This window comes from Larimichthys crocea, unplaced genomic scaffold (assembly GCF_000972845.2).
Source record: "Larimichthys crocea isolate SSNF unplaced genomic scaffold, L_crocea_2.0 scaffold97, whole genome shotgun sequence".
Classification (NCBI taxonomy): domain Eukaryota; kingdom Metazoa; phylum Chordata; class Actinopteri; family Sciaenidae; genus Larimichthys; species Larimichthys crocea.
This window is the reverse complement of record NW_020861315.1, coordinates 2450120-2470139: the sequence shown is the minus strand read 5'-3', so window position 1 is coordinate 2470139 and position 20020 is coordinate 2450120. Positions and strand designations below refer to the sequence as shown.

Below are 20020 nucleotides of genomic sequence, written 5' to 3'. Positions count from 1 at the left end.
AGGCTAATTGATCGAGTACCCCCCTCCACAGCCTCATTCACTCCCATGTTAAAAAAGGCAGGAAATTTTCTGGAGGAAGGCAGAAGTAACTTTTCTCTCCCTTGCTCCTGAGGGCACATTTCTTCATTTATCGACACAAAACGAATATGTACACGATCAGGAAGAGCTCATCCTGCCTCAAGTTAAGCCGGTTCAATGATTGGAAATACGGTTTTGGCCAGAAATCCTTCCTGTTCGAGAGGAGGTCTCAGCATTTTCTCTCAGTCTCTAAGTGACATTCTAACAGGTGCAGATCAGCTGCTGCTGATTAGGTCCTGGTTGCTTGGCAACCTCAGCCTGCGTGAAGGAGGAGAGGGGGGAGGGGCCAGCAGACAAAAGCCGAGTGGCCATTTTAGTAGTTCTTGGCACTTAATTTGAACCTGTCTGTGTAAAATGGCAGACAGAGACAGCAGAGCGTTAGCACAAGCTGTAAAGACATGCTATTTGCAAACATTAGCGACCAATGCTAAAATTAGTGCTAAATAACATTAGCCACTAGGAATTAAATACATGTTGTTTGCTAACAAGTTAATGCTAACATGCTAATGTTAATTAACATTAGCCACTAGGAATTAAACACATGTTAATTACTAACATGCTAATGATAACATGCTAATGCTAACTGCTAGCGCATCAGCGTTAACATGCTAATGCTAACATGCTAATGCTAATGTTAACTGCTAGCGCATCAACATTAACATGCTAATTAACATGCTAATGATAACATGCTAATGTTAACTGCTAGTGCATCAGCGTTAACATGCTAATGTTAACATGCTAATGCTAACTGCTAGCGCATCAGCATTAACATGCTAATGTTAACATGCTAATGATATCTGTTAGCGCATCAATGTTAACATGCTAATGCTAACATGCTAGCGCATCAGCGTTAACATGTTAATGTTAACATGCTAATGCTAACATGCTAATGCTAACTGCTAGCGCATCAGCATTAACATGCTAATGCTAACATGTTAATGCTAAAATGCTAATGCTAACTGCTAGCGCAGTGTGACACTATATGAAGAGAGGGGGGAGGGGCCACCAGAAGCCGAGCGGCAGCCATTTTAGTAGTTCTTGGCACTTAATTTGAACTTGTCTGTTTAAAATGGCAGACAGAGACAGCAGAGCAGCTAGCTCGTTAACATGTTAATGATAATTACCATTAGCCACTAGGAATTAAATACATGTTAATGTTAACATGGTAATGCCAACATGGTAATGTTAATTGCTAGCCCATCAGCGCTAACATGCAAATGGTAACATGCTAATGCTAACATGCTGGTGTAACCCAGATAAAAAAACATGTGCATTAAAAAGGTATATTTCATTGTGCATTAAAAACAGACAGACAGATAATTAAGCTAAAAAATGTGTTAAAAATGTGTTAATTTCATATCTAAAAAAAAGAGAGAATATGTGAGTTAAAAGACTGTCAAATTCATGAAGAAAAGACTATTTGTGGTTATTCATGTTGAAAAAACTAGGGGAACTTTAATTTGAAAGGGATGAGTTGTGGTCCTGGTCTGTCATACAGTCAGAGGAGCAGACGCAGTCTGTAATCCCACCTGACGCAGGTTCACTTTTCGCTAGGCCTCTAGAAGGAGCAAGAGGAAGCATGTTCTGGACACGGTCTTAATGTCAGGACGGAGAAAACAGGAAAGTGGATAAACTGGAAAAAAGTTATTTAAAACTCTGAAAAAACCAAAGGAGGAATCTCCCCGGACGACCACGACCTGCAGGAGTGCAGTTGGAGGATTCGCTCGGGTGAAGAATCGCAGCAGTGAGAGATCGTCCTGCTGTGCTAATGCTAAATGCTAAAACGCTAATGCTACAAGCTAAACGGCTAACTCCGTGAGCTAACCACTAGCCTCAATGCTAATATCGGAGCGCTAGCTCCGGGGCTAATCAGCATGCTATCACACCAATATGATGAATAAGCTCTGATGTAACAATTTTGTCTAGCTTTTACTTGAGTTATGGTGTGCTATGTGTGTGACTGTGACCATATTTGTTTATTTTAAGCACATTAAGATATGGTTTCTTACTGTGAACATTACAAGAGTTTACATTTTGGTTATTTGTGATAATTAATATGTTAATTGCTATGTAAATAGCATATATAGTGATGGTACTGTTAGAAAAATAATCATTGGACAAATATACTTATAATTATTACCTTTTGCTACTGAGAAATTGTGATCTTATTTTGCAATACAAGTTTAGTTAAAGCACTTATCTCTACAGAATATAGAGACAATTTAAAGTGATTCATAGTTAAGATCTGAGAAATTGAAGAAAATGTTCTGATCCTACTTATTGTAGGTCAGGTTTTTGAGGAACCCTGGATTTCGATAGAGCCTGTCTGGAGGACGGAGCCAGAGAGAGACGCTGATGGCGAGCCGGACCCTGGAGGATCGTAGACATACAACAGCGGAATTGAACCTTTTGCTCACTTTACACATACACACACACCCACACACGTGTGGCTGGACTGACACCTAAAGGGTGCAGATATAGTGAAGTGAACAGAACAATAAGAAAAAACACGCGCAGCTGCGAAAACTTTTTATTTTGTTTATTATTTTCTATACTTACCCGGGTAAGGCTGTTGTATGTATTTCATGTGGTTTATAATTCTCCCCAGCTTCATATTAAAATAGGGGAGCATTGTTCTCATTAACAAAAGAGCCACAGTGTCGTGTCGTTCATGTGCATCGGTTGGTTACACCTGGGCTCTGTAGCCGAATTTAAATCTTCTGTTTTCTTATCTGGCCATTAGTTCAAGTTATTATCATATTACTAATACTTTCTGCTTCAGAGGGTTACATTAATATTAACTGTTAGCCCATCAGCGCTAACATGCTAATGCTAACATGCTAATGTTAACATGCTAATGTTAACTGCTAGCCCATCAGCGCTAACATGTTAATGCTAACATGCTAATGCTAACTGGTAGAACATTATCGTTAAGATGCTAATGCAAAAATGCTAATACTAACATGTTAATGCTAACTGCTAGCTAAAAATGCTAATGTTAATTGCTAGCACGTAAGCGCTAGCTGCTCCTGTGTCTAAATAAACATTAAAAATGACTGTTTGGAGGTGGCTTTTTGAATACAGACCCCCAGCAACAGCCCACCGTCACTCTCAAAATTTCTTTTCTAGTACTGAATTGCTGAGCAGTGCATAATAATGCATGGGGACGACGGGGCCAGAGTCAGGCATACTCAAAATTTCTTTAGAAATTTTTCTAGTTCCTCTTCCGTTTCTTCCGTGTTTTTTTCGGTTTGCTTCTCCTCCCAAGTTTTTTGTCGCACATACAAAAACGGGTATCAAAACGACCGGCTCGGCCGGGAATCGACGGCTATGTCTTTTCTAAGAGTTTCGGCAAACGGTTTTGCCAAAAATCCAGAAAAACGAAGCCAAAAAATGAATGGGTGTGTATTGCGAGAACTTTCCAGAGCTACAGTGAGTGATGTCATCGCTAGAGTGGAGAGGGAGAGAACAATCAGTGAAAAAATAAAACGGATTTCACTACCGTGGCCTCAAAGCCCACTACAGACACGATTTCTACATAGAAACGTAGCAAAATTTGTTGTATCACTCACATTCGCCTGCCAAAGCTGTCTGACATATAGTTTTGGCTCCTGACGCACTAATTGATCGACTACTCCCCCCCAAAGCCTCATAGACTCTCATGTTAAAAAAAGAGGGAAATCTTCTGGATGAAGGCAGAAGTAACGTTTCTCTCTCTTGCTCCTGAGGGCACATTTCTTCATTTATCGACACAAAACGAATATGTAAAACGATCAGGAAGGTCTCATTGTGCCTCAGGTTAAGCCGGTTCAATGATTGGAAATACGGTTTGGTCAGCAGTCCTTCCTTTTCGAGAGGAGTTCTCAGCATTTTCTCTCAGTCTCTAACTGACATTCTAACAGGTGCAGTAACTCCTCCACTGATTACAGTTGGTCCTGGTTGCTTGGCAACCTCAAGCATGCATCTCTCACAAACACAAACACATAGATAGAGAGACAGACACACCACACACAGGCAGACAGACAGGCAGACACACACACACACACACACACACAGTTGGAGGAGCAGACGCAGTCTGTAATCCCACCTGGAGCAAGAGGAAGCATGTTCTGGACACGGTCTTAATGTCAGGACGGAGAAAACAGAAAAGTGGATAAACTGGAAAAAAGTGATTAAAAACTCGGAAAAAACCAAAGGAGAATCTCCCGGACGACCACGACCTGCAGGAGTGCAGTTGGAGGATTCGCTCGGGTGAAGAATCGCAGCGGTGAGAGATCGTCCTGCTGTGCTAATGCTAAATGCTAAAATGCTAATGCTACAAGCTAAACGGCTAACTCCGTGAGCTAACCACTAGCCTCAATGCTAATATTGGAGCGCTAGCTCCGGGGCTAATCAGCACTGCTAGTCACACCAAGTATGATGAATAAGCTCTGATGTAACAATTTTGTCTAGCTTTTACTTGAGTTATGGTGTGCTATGTGTGTGACTGTGACCATATTTGTTATTTAAGCACATAAGTTATGGTTTCTTACTGTGAACATTACAAGAGTTTACATTTTGGTTATTTGTGATAATAATATGTTAATTGCTATGTAAATAGCATATAATATATGTGATGGTACTGTTAGAAATAATCATTTGGTATCATAATATACTTATAATTATTTACCTTTTGCTACTGAGAAATTGTGATCTTATTTGCAATACAAGTTTAGTTAAAGCACTTATTCTCTACAGAATATAGAGACAATTTAAAGTGATTCATAGTTTAGATCTGAGAAATTGAAGTAATATGTTCTGATCCTACTTATTGTAGGTCAGGTTTTTGAGGAACCCTTGGATTTCGATAGAGCCTGTCTGGAGGACGGAGCCAGAGAGAGACGCTGATGGCGAGCTGGACCCTGGAGGATCGTAGACGTACACCGCGGAATTGAATCCTTTTGCTCACTTTTACACATACACACACACCCACACAATCGTGTGGCTGGACTGACACCTAAAGGGTGCAGATATAGTGAAGTGAACAGAACAATAAGAAAAAACACGCGCAGCTGCGAAACTTTTTATTTTGTTTATTATTTTCTATACCTACCCGGGTAAGGCTGTTGTATGTATTTCATGTGGTTTATTATTCTCCCCAGCTTCATATTAAAATAGGGGGCATGTTCTCATTAACAAAAGAGCCACAGTGTCTGTTCATGTGCATCGGTTGGTTACACCTGGGCTCGAATTTAAATCTTCTGTTTCTATTCTGGCCATTAGTTCAAGTTATTATATTACTAATACTTTTCTGCTTCAGAAGGGTTACACTAATATTAACTGTTAGCCCATCAGCGCTAACATGCTAATGTTAACAAGGCGAATGCTAAAATGCTAATGCAAAAATGCTAATGCTAGCATGCTAATGTTAACTGCTAGCTAAAAATGCTAATGTTAATTGCTAGCATGTAAGCGCTAGCTGCTCCTGTGTCTAAATAAACATGTTAAAAATGACTGTTTGAGGTGTGCTTTTTGAATACAGACCCCCACACAGCCCACTCGTCACTCTCAAAATTTCTTTTCTAGTCTGCTGAGCAGTGTCAGTAATAATGCATGGGGACGACGGGGCCAGAATCAGGCACACTCAAAATTTCTTTAGAAATTTTTCTATGATATATAGATATGATATGATAGAGTGGCATCACTGGTTAGGTCTGAAACATCATTATGGTGTCTTGGACGTCTCTTCCATGACATTAAAAAAGTAATGAAGAGATGAATGTCTTCAACCAAAAGACTGATGTAAGGGTTCCATATACTGTATCATGTTCAGTTTTGCGTCCAGTGGTTATTGTTACTTTTAAGTAAAAAAACAGTTGAATGTACTCTCACTTGACTTGTTGTGTGTTTAAAAATCTGCCAGTGTAACATGTAAAAACATTAATGTCCATATTGTACCAGTTTACTTGAAGTTTATGAAAATCATGATGGTGTCATAGCAGGTAAGAACACATTCATGTTGGTGTTGGTAAAGGATCCTATGGTGTAGTAACACTTCATGACATATTAATGAGTAGTCCAAAGTGTACTACTTACTTGAGCTCAAAGAAAATGCTTATGACACATTCATAATGATGTCATGACGGGCAAAGTCACATTCATGATGGTGTAATGACAAGTAGTAACATTCTGTTGTTGGGGATCTTACTGTGTAGCGGCACTTAATGACATATTAATGATAGTCCAAAGTGACCACTTTACTTGAGCTCAAAGAAATTGCTTATGACACATATATGATGGTGTAATGACAGGCAGTAGCATTCATGATGGTGAATGACAGGCAAAGTCCGATTCATGATGGTCAAAGATAGGCAATGACATGAGCGTGAAGTATCATGTTGATACAAAGCCAAGAAATGAATAAAACGTTTTAACTGTTGGTCCTGCCACGGAAGGAGATGGCTGAAAGTGACAGGTAAGTGTCTTGTGTAACGATAGCCAGTTGGTAGCTGTGCTGTAAGTAGGTTAGGAAGCTTCTACCAGGGCCCAAGGAGAGAGCACCCTGGTTTTTACCCCTGGTGTGTCTCCACCCCAGTCCTAGGCGCTCACAGGTCCAAGCTAGTGAGTGGGCTGGTGCAAGGCTGAAGCGAAAGTCACCTGCAGGTCATGCTGGTTAATGTCAAGTTGTCATGACAAAGACACTTCTCAGCTATGTGGTTTTGCTTAATGTCAAGTTGTCATGACAAAGATATTTACTGACTAAGTGCTCTTGGTTAATGTCAAGTTGTCATGACAAAGACATGGTCAGCCTATGTCATCTTGGTAAATGTCAAGTTGTCATAACAAAGACACCCCAAACAATGTCAAGTTGACAGTAAAAGATGACATAAGAAACCGCATGACACTTAATGACAGCAGTCATTGACATTCATTAATGTTCATGACAAGTGTCATGTCATAGTTATGACAATGTCATGTCAGTCTTATGAACACCCCTTCAAATAAAGTGTTACCGCTAGGCTTTATGTCTACTCACACGGCGGCCTCAGGGTGAATCCCCTCACGCTAGACAAAATGAATAAGATGTCGTCGGATATACGGAGCGCGGTCGGATGAGTGAGAGATCTCGTGGTTGGACAAAATGAATAACTGTGCGATGAGTCACCCGCAGTCAGTCATCCTACCCCCCTTTTTTCTCTCTCTGACTCACCGAGAGAGCATGGATTGTCCGACCGAGGGTGAGTCGTCCAACCGGCGCCTCCTTTCCACCCTCTGACTCACCGAGCAGATATGGATTGTCCGACCGAGGGTGAGTCGTCCAACGGGCGCCTCCCTCCCCACTCTGACTCACCGAGCGAGCATGGATTGTCCGACCGAGGGTGAGTCGTCCAACCGGTGCCTCCTTTCCACCCTCTGACTCACCGAGCAGATATGGATTGTCTGACCGAGGGTGAGTCGTCCAACGGGTGCCTCCTTTCCACCCTCTGACTCACCGAGCGAGCATGGATTGTCCGACTGAGGGTGAGTCGTCCAACCGGTGCCTCCCTCCCCACTCTGACTCACCGAGCGAGCATGGATTGTCCGACCGAGGGCGAATCATCCGACCGGCTGCCAGGTTGGCGATGAGTCACCCGCAGTCCGCCCCCACACTCCTCTATTCTATCTGAGTGGGAGAGCCCGGTGGGACAAACGAGACGTGGTTGGACAAATGACATGCGGTCGGATATAGGGTCTCCGGTCGGATGAATAAGGTCTGGAGGAGGCGGAGTTGCTAGCTGGGATGAATCTCATCCAATCCAGTTCGCATCATCGGTGGGATGATTCAGATTTGTACGGACCTTTTAAGGTCCTCCTCAGTGCATTAAAGCAGAAGAGATCAGACTGTGCTTGGTTCTCCTCAGAAACAGATCTCTGCCTGCTTGCTGAGGTTTAAAAAGATGGAGTACATGACAATGGTTATCCGATGGAACCGCGTGCTACAGCAACACATCAATTTCCCCACAGTAGGTAGTGGGTGGTATGTGAGCAGGTGGACGCGCGCAGAAAATGTGAACCAGCATTTGACGGTTATTTGCGCTCAGCTATCCAGTGTTGATGTTCAGGCTTATACATTCAAACTGCTCAAAATAATTAAGAAGCTATGGGCGGACCCGGTGTTAAATCTAATGGCCATGGAAAGTTTTGAGGCTTTGTTGACAGAGGAACAACCGTCTTCTTCAATTTTCAACTCATATAATGTCACGCGCACCGAGATTCAGCTAGGAGTTAGCTTCTACGAACATGTCATGAAGACAGTGGCAATGGTGAAAGAGTGCAATTGGACCAAAAGAAATGAGCTGACCATTGCGGACGATAAGACGATGTTTAAGCTGTCCTGCAGACATGTGAGTGCTGAGTACATTCTCTCTTATATTTTTGTCAAAAGAAAAGAAATAAAGAAGTTTATATATGCCATTTCCATAAATTCTTTGATTGTTTCATGTCACCCTGACAGAAACCTCACAGCCTGCTCGTATTGATCCCGGGGTATGTCACCAACATGATCACAGTGCAATGCACCGAGCCCCAGACGATATACGACCTTATGCGGAAGCATGGTCTCCGTTGCTCCGACGTCTGGAATTCTGCAGTGTGCCTGTCAGCGAGGTCTCCTTGCACAGCACTGACCGACCACATGATGAATATAGTTTTTGTGAACAAGATCTCAGTGGGGTCCTCCTTCAATTCTCCATCTGATATCTCCACGTTCTACCACAACATGAAGCACATCAAAGTGCGTGCCAGACGAGAGGCGCTGAGATACAAGCCGTACATCCGACATTTCCACAGCAGTGGGGGGGCTGCGTCGCTCAAAGAGAACAGGCCGACAGAGGACTTAATAACAGTGGCCCTTTACTACGAGGATACCATGAGTAAACTGAGCAGCGTGATCGAGGCCGACGGTCGATTCGTCTCTAGTCACGCAATAGAAGGACATTGCGGTGAATACGTCGTAGAGCTGGAGCAGGACAACAACGTCATTCTCACAGGTACTGTGATTCTGCGTTACATGTATTGCAAACGGTAATGTTGCAGACATCAGTGTAGAATTGTAAAAGTGATTTTGTTTTATAATGTTTTCTCATAGGTCCAACACGTGCCGAAGGTGAGAGGGACAGTGAAACCGAGGAAAACGATCACCCCTTTGTCTGTTTCTGCTGCAACCAAATTTCTGACTACGCCCTGCCGTGTGGACATTTGTGTTGTCAGACTTGTTTGGTCACCCTGCAAAAACCAGATATCACGTGCGGTGTCTGCAGAGCCAAATCGCTCCAGCACTATGTCATAAAGGAGACCCCAGAATTGGATCCTGAATGTCAGGCATGCGGCAAGGTAAAACATTGGCTTGCTGGGTGTGGACATGTAACATGTACATGCAACAGCAACAGATGTCTTGTTTGCAATCGTCCAATTACAGTACTTCGAAGGCTGTTTTTATCCACTTATCAGATGTGAAACCCTTGAGGCTGTGGAAGCGATTTACTGTGTTTTTGTACATTTTGTGAGAATGACACATTCATTGTACACGATTGTATTTCTTTGTGCATTTTGTGAGAATGACACATTTCTCTACATGACACGATAGTATAATCGCCCTTCAATAAATAAACAATTACAACAATGAGACACTGTACATTTTGTGAGAATGACACATTCATTGTACATGACACAATAGTATAAATGACCTGTAATAAATAAACCATTATAACAATGAGACAAGCGTGTTGGATTCTATGTAGTTATGGTATGTAATATGATACGATCGGTTTCAACAGTGTCTACGCCTTGTGTTTGTCCGCTGTAAGAACCCTGTGGACTTTCACACGTGGCGTCTGCTTTATGTACAAAGGCATGTTCGGGTACCTGAAAATGTGATGTGAATAGCTTTGCAAGATTGTACACGTACGAACTGTCGCGTTTTACGCAGAGCAGGTAGTACGATCTCATCGTCTCGTCTCTGTATGTCACGATAACATACATGAGAGAGCTCTTGTGTTCATTCCCGTACACCTCGTGCTCCCCACTCGGGGCCCAGCATATAAAAAGGGCACATTTGAGTCCCTGGGAGATCTGTTCCATCTGCGGGCAGTGACAGGAGCCTTGTGTGATTTCAGTGTAATCCCAGAGGGACGGCTCCTCAACTTGTAACACCCCCAATAGTTTTTGGACAGTAGTTTTAGGCGTGTCTCCTAGGTGGACAATCTTCACGTCTTCACTGTTAAGGCCTTTTGCGATGTACATCGGAATCTTTCTCTTAGTAGGTTCAATGTCGAACGTGTGAACCGCATGGTGCCCTAGTTCCTGGGCCGAGGAAATCCCAAGCCTGTTCTGTTGACCTATAACTTGACAGCCGTTCCTTTTGGTATCCCATCGCCGGTCCACTTGTGATTCGAAGTCCGACCGAGGGATGTCTTGTTTCTCGGCGGCGACACCGCAGTGAGGCTCCACGTCGTATTCTGGCTTCTTGAACGTGAGGTGGTCTTCCGCTGTGACTCCTGCGTGTTTTTCAGGATTCCTTCGTTTTAGACGCTTAATTTTTCGCCACACAGGTTTGTCTCCGCTCACCTCCATGGGTGTGTGCTCTGAACTCAGACTTTGTACGACAGCGCGTATCTGACTCTCGTAGTCTGTGAACATCTCACCCGTGGTGTCAGGGATCTCCATGGCGTCTTCTTGTTTGCACCCAAAGTCAGCGTTACCGCTGGTGATGTCGTCATCGTCGTCGTCACCATCCTTAATTACACGTACACACTTCTGTTTGAGCATATTCTTCATCCTTCCAACCGAAGCGTCTCTTCGATCGCGGATTTCCTCTGTCACATTTTCAGGGTCGCACTTTTTAAGACCAAACAGTTGTTCTAGGGTTTGGGACAATCTAAATTTAAAGTGTAACAATTGTTCATTCGTGGTCTTCAGATAGTATATTTCAGAGGTAAGATCCTTTATGTGTTCAAGGTGCTCTCGGTCTTCAGCTTCACGCCCGGCTATCATCCGTTTGAGCTCTTTCACATGGTCTTGATGTTGTAACAGCTTCTGGTTCATCGCGTCAGTTTCATTTTGAACGGCTCTCATCTCTTCCCCGTGCCTAACCTGGACCTCTTTAATCTTGTCATTTAGTGTTGACTCGAGCCTCTTAAAGTCTCTCTCTCGATTTCGCAGTAAATCGATTTGCCTGTCCAAGTCATCCCGCATTTTCAAGTTTTCAGTCCGCGTGTTTCTGCTTACTGCCTTGTGTTCTTTTAGCTGCTTCTGTAGTTCTTCAACCTCACATCTCAAAGTCGTCTTCGCTGTCTCGTATGCCTGTGTGATTTGGATAATTTGTTTTCTCAAGTCATCTTTTGAGGTTACGACACGACTCTTGTGCTTTGTCCCTGCGTGCGACAGCCTCGGCTAATTGGTTTTCAATATCTTCGTTTAACATTTGTAACCCGATCGCGCGTTGTTCCAGGGTAGACACTTTTCTCCTGGCTTCATCGCACTCACGTTGCAACTGTGCGATTTCCTTTCGAGTGTGCGTTAAGTCAGTCTCCTTCTGTCTGTACTCAGTTTTCAAATCGACACTCCGATCACAGAGCTTGCTGATAATTTGAATGAGAATGCGTCGTATCTCGAGTACTGCACCCCATTCTCTCTCCAAGGACTCTATGCGGGACGTTGACGACGGGCGCACTGTGTCACATGCCGGCAATCTCTGGACGGCCCCTTTAGAACGGTGAGTTGGGAGTCGTTTGTAGGATCGAGCGTGCCAGAGAGTTTCTCAAGTAGACCGTTTAATTCGTGGACGTGGTTCGCCTGACTGGCCGCAATGTTCTCCAGGACTCGGTCCGCCTGTTTAACCTGTTGTGTGCTTTGTATGAACCTGCACGCTTCAAACGTGTCTCGTAGACCGGCCCCCAGTCTACGGACTGTGAGATCGTAACAGCCACACAGTTCTATAGCAAGATCAAACCCTATGATATCCCGAGCTTTCGTACTCTCAAACGTCTCAAACCAGTCGGCCAGTTCGTGGAAATTATTCTCCAGCGCTTCGACTGCTACCAAGGTGTCATCCAGGGAGCCACACGCAAAAGGTCTTTGGTCAGAGGCTGTCGTGGAGACATCGGGTGCAGCGCTACAAGTTGAGGAGTCCACCTTGATGACCAAAGGGAAGAGTTTTGATATGATATCTAAGAGCTTGACATGTGAATTGTTTCCAATACCCCATTGCGGTAGAGGATCTACTACCACTTTCGTCCCCTCTCCACTGCTGTGATCCAGACGGCTGATAGTAGAGCTCCCAGAACCTGTGTCTGTGGCTCGTTTGTCCCTCTCCGTTGTACTCAAGTCTCTTGTGTCGTTCGTCTCTGCAATCCTTTTGCCACGACCACAAGCCCGTGTCCTCATCTCTCCTTCCGCCATCTCGATTCTTCCTCGTTCGCTTTTCGTATTGTCGCTCTTCTTTTTCTTCATCTTTGTAGTCTTCGTCTGCTTCTTCTCCCTCTCTGTCTGTACCACCCCTGTACATGAAGGCGTTTTGCCTCGATCCGTGTCTTTGTTGCTTGCTTGCTTCTGTTTCGTCCCCTCCCTCTTGGTCTTGTCCCCAGTAACATCTGAATTCAGCCTCCCACCAAGAGGCGATCCGGTTTGCTCTTGTCCCCCTTTGGCTTTTTGAGGAGAGGAATCGCGGGCCAGTTGGTCGTGCGTGTTCCCTTCGCTTTGGCTCATGTTCTCTCGCTTCTCTTTCTCTCCACTCTTCCCGTTGTTCTCCCCTCCACCTTTTGCGATCTAGTCTTTCTTCACAGCTCGCGCTGTACGCCCTACGATGATTGAGGCAGTATCTGCCTTCCAGTGCAGTCCCCTGAGCTTTGCTTTGAAGGGCGAACGCTTCTTCGCTTTCTGTTCCGTCCACGATCCGTTCGTTGCCGGTATTTCGGGAGATTGTGGCGCAGAGGGTAGTGCAGATGCCACCCAGGAGCAATTTGTCTATCTGCAAAACAGCCGAAACTCTCTTGGGTTCGGGCTCGCACACTACAGGCGACACTCGGTAAGCGTACCCGCAGCGTTGACACGACTCCCCCGTTTCTCGCTCGCTAGAGAGTAGATGGTGGTCGACTCTCAAAAACACGTGCCGTTTGTGTAGTTCCTGTGACCAACGGTCCAGCGCTCCGCAACATAGGGCTGTGAGAATAACTGCCCAATAGGGAGCCTGTATAACATCTTTGATAGAGATTCCTCCCGAGCACCTGGTCACCTCTAAGCCTACATGGGTAAGCCTTACGCGTAGCCACTGATCAGCGGATGGGACTGTAGGTAACAGGTCCATCTCTTGGTTAACACTTGCACGCGTGAGAGTGTCTCGGTTGCGGTCTAGCTGCCACAACACGCATGTCCCCCAGGGCACGGATTGTGGGTTGGGTATCGTTGAGATCTCAGAGCGGTCCGCGTGGTCACGCAAACGCTCCAGGGTTAGCCTGCTCTGCTCGTGTAAGACCTTGAATGCAAGCGGAGCCCCAAGTGTGGACAGTGTGTCGTTCACCACTTCTGAGTCCAGACTGTCCCCTTCCATAGAGTCTGCCGCGACCGAAGAAGACACGAAGGCATTGTGGACGTGGCGGTTCACCGAGGCGTATATTCTAGATACGAGCATCTCGGGTTGATGCCCGTGAAACGCGTCCCCTGTGAAAGGGTAGGTGTTTTCGCGTGAAGCTGCTGTAGCGGGAGGTGTGTTCAGTATCACCCAAGCCAAGGGTGCTCTGGCTAGAACGCTGATCCTTTTCACCTTGTGGCCCCTGGTCTCAGTGTACGTGTTGGAAAAGTGTTTGGCCGTGACGAGACCGTAGCCGTCTCCGCCATCCGTGTATACAGCCCGGAGAACGATATAACACGCACTGGGGGTCACGGCGGACTCTACGGGTATGCGAAACACCCCGTCGCACCCAGGCCCTGTCAGTGTTACAGTCGTAGGTATCCGTTTCTCTATGTCAAACATTTGCACCCAGGTGTACTCTACGTGACTTATAGCATCTGTATCGTCGAACCGCACGGTCATGTGCCGAACAGCACTCCAGTCGCCTCTCTGACAGGGTTCCATGGTCCGCCGGTCTCCGTCTGACAGTGTCTGCGAGTCAGCTTGTTGGAAACGACAACAGAAGAGACAAAGAGACGAAGAGACTGACCAGCATGCGTGAACACTTTTTATTCATTTCAAGAGACACAACACAACAATGAGACAACTATGTCTATAGTATAACAAATCGGTAACTGTACACAGAAAGGAATGAGTCAATCGTCGTCAATGATAACTTTAGGCTTCTCTGCGGTCTCGTCTTCCAATACATCCCGGTGCACAGCTTCATCGTCCCCTCGTGTCACATTGAATTGGACCCGTGCGCTCGTCGCAGAGGTCGGAACACCAGCCGATATCCTGGCGCCGTTCAAGACAGTCCTCGTCGGAATCATCGTCGTTGTCGTAACACCCTATGGCCCCGATTTCGAGGCAGCAGCTGCGAGTGGTATTGAGCTCGAAAGCCTCCAGATACACACTCATAGCCTCATCCTCCTCGGGTTCCACGTTGCTCTCGGTCGCTTCGATCGTTGCGTCGTCAAGCACTGAGGGGTCCCTCCCTGGTTCCGGGAGAGGCGGCTGGCACTGCCGCTGTTGCGTCTCCCGCGAGGCCAAGGTCTCCTCTCTGTCTTTGCTCACCAGTCCCAGTCTAGTGATATTGTTGCCCTCTGTTATGATTTCGCCAACAGCCCCATCTTTTCTACCCAGACTGTTTGTGATGCCTAAGTACAGACGGAGGTTATTATTGCCAAATTCCGTGTATCTCCGAGAATCTCTGACTCTCCGCCACTCGGCTTCAAAGTGTTTAGACCCGTAATGTGTGCTGATAATATCTTTCAACCTGGCAAAGGGTATAGCTTGTACGGCTCTAAACAGCTCAACATCCTTCTGGTACGCATTGCCTGAGGTGGTTTCGGCGGTAGCCATCTGTGTGTGTGTGTGTGTGTGTGTGTGTGTGTGTGTGTGTGTCTTTTTTCTTTTCAGCGGGTAAGATGTATCAGAGACCCTTGGATGTGCACGCTACACAGCGTGAATAGAGCGTCTCCATGTCCACTAGTACTTCGGAAAAAATCGGATGCTTACATTTCAAACAAGAAGTGTACATCTGTTTCATTTCAGTAAACGTGCAAGTGTTGACGTCTCTGGTGCTGAGCGGCACGTTTATCATGGGCGCAGCGCAGCAGGAAGATCCGAATTTCATCTGCTCAAAGTCAAATTCCACATCGATGTTTCTCGGGTTGCCTTTCACTTCGGCCGAGCGAAAGGTCTGATTTTTCAGACATCTCGAGCACCTCAGGTCTCCCTCTTTGCGATGAGGCGCGGCGCTGGGTTGCCCGTGCATGAGGAGTATCTGCTTGTGGTTGTGGTCCACCCAGTTGATATGGCAGTTGAGCACGGCGTAAAGCAACATCTGACACTCGGGCTTTAGTTCCCTAAGCTTCTGGAAATGCTCGCTGTGGATGATATCGACAGCTCGGCGTAGTTCGGGCAGACACGCTGCGGCCATTTCCAGGGGCTGATCCGTTGTGTACGTGACAGCTAGCTTGTAGTAGCAACTCAGGACCCATTCAGAATTGAGTGTAAGCATAGGGTATCCGACGGTTTTCACCACGTGGAAGGCCTTAACAAGTTTGGTGTAGTACGATTTTCTCCGTATTTTAACGTATTTTAACAGTATTTTGACCACCTCACACAATCTTCTCCTCCGTACCGCACATAAGGCCTGGTGGCGCACTGCGAGCGACATTTCTCCGGACCAGCGTTCTCGTCGTTCTCCTCAGTTTCCTCCACACTCGTCTTCCTGCGTTTCGCGCTACCGCACGCCCCGCGAGATCCACGTTTCGATTTGCCTTTCTCACGCGGCTCTTTGGCGGCGAGCTCTCTCTGCCCCTCGGTTGCCACGACACAGCTCTGCGATGTCATCGCTACCACGGCCTCGTGCGTGCTGAGACGCTGATCGGTGTTTGGTATCTGAGCGGGCGCAGGGTACCCCCCCATCCGCTCCGTCGGTCGGACAAGCGAGTCACGGATGGACGAATCGAGCCCGGTTAGATGGCCAGCGTGCACGGAGATTAAGGTGATCTCGTGGAGTACCGGTCGGGCATCCATTCTACTAGCTGTGATGATCTCGAATGTCTCGGCTCTAATCGCACACAACTTTTTCGAAGACTCCTCCTCGTTTAAGGCTAGATCTTCCTTTAGGTACCTATAAAAGTCGGCTAGGAGAGCCAGTCTGATCATTGCTCCGCTGCCCTGCATCTGACCCAGCTCGTCCCTACTTGGCGGCACGAGACTCGAACCTTGTGATTCGAACAGAGCTAAGGACAGTTCATCCCACAGATCCACACAGAATTCGTAAGCCTCTCGGTAGCCTGCAATCCTCGTCTTGGACGTGAGCATCTTGACCAGTTGTGTCTGAATCCGTGGCGTAGACCTTTCATCTCTCTGCTTAGAATGCCAGACTTTGTTGAGACAATCTAGGTAAGCCTGCAACAGGATGGATTTTGCATAGCGACGGGACCACACGACTCCAGCGTCGTGTACCCTTGCCCCACCAACCCGTTCGCGCCGGTGCTCCTCGACTCTCCCGTGGTGTTGCATCTCTATTGTCCAGACCTCTTCCCTGACGAGGTCCTGAAAGTGCACGCGGAACACCTCGGCCACTTTTTGTCTCTGCAGTGCGTGCCTAAGATAAACGCGGAGTCTGAACGAGCGCTGTTTCTGGGCCTGTGCAAATCGTTCACTCGTGAGAGGGTCCTCTTGCTGTACAAGAAGTTCCTGACTGACGAAGCGTCACGGGACGAAGCCTTCTATATGACCGCGGAGGATGATGAGGGCGGGGATGGCTCATACCGGAGCGTTTTTGTCGACGTCCCCAAACGCAAAACGCGTCGGACCGTGTCCCTGCTGCGTGGTTTGCTGGAACTGTTCGATCTCGAGGAGCTGCGCTATGACAATATACCACATGAACATGGACAGGAGCCCAAGCACATGTTATTTCTGTACCTGATTCAGCTGCTAGCTATACTTGTGAGCGGATGCATGGAGGAGAAGGACCTCGCTACTGTTATGAGCGTCGCGTCAGCTACCTTCCTGGAGGTCAATTTCTGCAACCCCTTGTGTGCAGCAACTCTGGGGAAGCCCATGTTCATTCCTTACTACGAGGGGAGGCGAGAGAGTAAGAGCGCCAAAGGGAAAGATAAACAGGTCTACCCCAAGGAGAGGTTGAAGCATTACAGACTGTTCATGGGCTACGAGCTGGACAACAAGGGGTGTGATGTGTCCTCGAGGGATGAAATGTGCTGGACGGAACACAGCATAATGGAACGTATGCGAGAGTGCAAGATCGTAGAGGGGGAGAGCAAAAAGCTTTGGTTCGTGGCTCCCCAGATGGGCGACAGGATGCTCATGGTTAAAGACTCTGGTCTGAAAATGATGGGAGGCCAGACTGACGAAAAGGCCCTCGGGATCTGCTCCTACCTCATGTCTGACAATGTAATGGCGTACATGCAGTGTGCCATATTTGGCACAATCTCTAACATGTTGCCCTGTCACGCAAACAGTGATTTCACAGAGGAAGTCATGGCGACCATAGGGAGATCTATGAGCAAGTTCTCAGACGCGGTGCGTCACCAGAGCGCGAACCTAATGATGGAGCTGAGTAAAACGTCAAACAGCTGCCTGTACATAGTACATAGAACAAAGGCAACACTCTCTACTTCGGTAACGTGTTCACAGGGCCTGAGGAGAAGAGACCCCCTCTGAGTCAGGGTAGGGAGAGGGGCGAGGTGAAGATCTTCACATCAGTGGCTCTGGGAATCTCGGATAACGCCATGATGAAAACTATGCTGAGCATGGCCCTGAAACCAGACCAGAAGAACAATCTGGACGGCATGCTGTCTACGAGCTACAAGTCCGTGGGGGTTAGCAAGGTGATAACGGACATTTTCCTTTATGCACGCTACCACCACGCACTCAACGCGGGTGAATTTACAGAGGTGGCTCACGTGAAAGGCATGAGCGACCCCAGGTACAACAGCATGTACCACAAGCAGGAGTTGACCTGCGACAGCAAGTATCAGCTAACCGTGTGCCACGGAGCCTTGCCCATGTGCGCGCTCACCCTGGCCATGACCATGAGACAGACTGTAATGATGATCATGGGCTTCTTCTGCGCCGAGCTGGCCCGCCTCGCATACCTTCCGGACACAGTCGATGTTATCCTGTGCAAACAACTCGTCTCACTGACTATGGCTGCAAAGTTCAGACACGAAAAGAACACAGGAAACACAAACGTGTTCAAGGCGCTCTACGGCGACTCGCTCAAGCTGTCGGGATCAATGTTCTCTAGACCGGGTAGGTTCGGCGTCAACCATTCCGACCTGGAAGCTATGGAGTGGTTGCAAGCTGACGACGAGCGCCTTCCAAGTTACATGAAAACCTCGCAGAAATTGATCGGAGACACAAGACGAGAGGTTCGAAAGATCATGAAGGAGAAGGGATGTTGCTACAACAGGGTTATGTTCACGAGCGAACGCGGCGTCATGAGCTTCGCCTCCATGTTCGCTAACCAGGAGTACATGATCCACGCGCCGACAATGACACTGTCGCACATGAGAGTATTCTCGAACAGCGTCGACAGCTACGGCACTGTCAAAATGTCCAAGCGCTGGGGCTGTTCCTACCCCGTCAAGATTTACAGCAACAGGTGCATCGACAAAAGTCTGTATATGTCCCAGTGGAGTCGACGTAATGACTGTCTCACCAGTGCGACCAACAGCACGATCAGTGAGACGGTCGAGAGGATCAAGAGAGGGGTTTCCTCTCTGTTGCCCAGGATAGAGATGAATCGTTTGAAGATGATGAGCCCTGAGCTGAATGACACAGACTTTGACTTACTCGTGTCAGCTGTTAAGAAGAATAACATCAAGGTGATCGGGCAATTGGATTCAGCCTCTCGTTCTACCTTACCCGGCCCGAGCCGGTCCCTCGACCAGAGGACCGCTATGAAACGAGCCAGAGAGTCGCCCGACGTTAGCCCCAACGCCACCACCTCCGCCGCCAACGACAACAAGAAGGCCAAGATGGACATTGGACTAACACTGTTGGAGACAGATTTTGACTTTGGATTTGATGACTCAGACTGAGGGGTTGAGGTTGTACAGCGTAGATGATGTTGATGAGATGATGTTGCTTTTTTTATACACCCACTCTATCTGTGCTTTGCACTGAGCGGTTATGGTTGTACGGTGTAGACATTGGGATGATGAGTTTTTTTTTCACTCTATATATTATATTAATATATATATATATATGCTTTGTACTGCTGTAGTGTGTTGTACGCAATAAAAAAAATCATAGAAAGACATGTCTATGTTGTGCACTTGTTTTATTACACCAACAAGTTTACGTTTCCATTACAGACATTACTGTAAAGCTGACAAGTCACACACACACACACACACTCACGAATGTATGAAATGAAGCATGTTTAGGTGTAACAGTTCCACTATAACCATGATTTGCCTGTATGCACATCCGAGCGTGTGCAAATCTTTTCTCACTGTGAAAATGAATCGATTCTCAATGCTGCTCATCGTCGCTCCCAGGTTCCCCTTGTACACTTTTGGCACTCTCATTTTACTGACTCTCCACAGAGAGTGAGCTCCACTTCCCCGTGTTCAACCCGCGCGCTGAGAAGCGGACTGAGTATCCCGCTGACTGAAATGAGTCCGTGAGATTCGGGGATAGAGTCCTCCTCGGGGCAAGTCATCTTGGTAAACTTGCAAACGAGAGGCTCCCCTTTCACCTGCGGTGTTCGCATGACATTGGGTGGGTCGAAGGAACACATTCCGTATATGTTCATGAAGTCGTATGAGG

General features: G+C 46.8%; 1 protein-coding gene across 1 annotated transcript; it reads left to right on the top strand.

Moving 5' to 3' along the window:
• Positions 1–6998: 6998 nt before the first annotated feature.
• LOC109141522 (uncharacterized) lies at positions 6999–9792 on the top strand. The gene is made up of 3 exons (XM_027277224.1): positions 6999–8441; positions 8552–9086; positions 9185–9792. The coding sequence occupies exons 1-3, from the start codon at positions 7995–7997 to the stop codon at positions 9550–9552; spliced, it is 1350 nt and encodes a 449-aa protein (XP_027133025.1). The 5' UTR covers positions 6999–7994; the 3' UTR covers positions 9553–9792.
• The last annotated feature ends 10228 nt before the right edge of the window (positions 9793–20020 follow it).

What these genes read in the sequence shown, in the direction of transcription:
- LOC109141522 (XM_027277224.1), top strand. Translation starts at nt 7,995, where the DNA reads ATGGAGTACATGACAATGGTTATCCGATGGAACCGCGTGCTACAGCAA. An exon ending in TTAAGCTGTCCTGCAGACAT is followed by an intron (nt 8,442 to 8,551) that starts GTGAGTGCTGAG and finishes TCACCCTGACAG; the next exon opens with AAACCTCACAGCCTGCTCGT. An exon ending in CAACAACGTCATTCTCACAG is followed by an intron (nt 9,087 to 9,184) that starts GTACTGTGATTC and finishes GTTTTCTCATAG; the next exon opens with GTCCAACACGTGCCGAAGGT.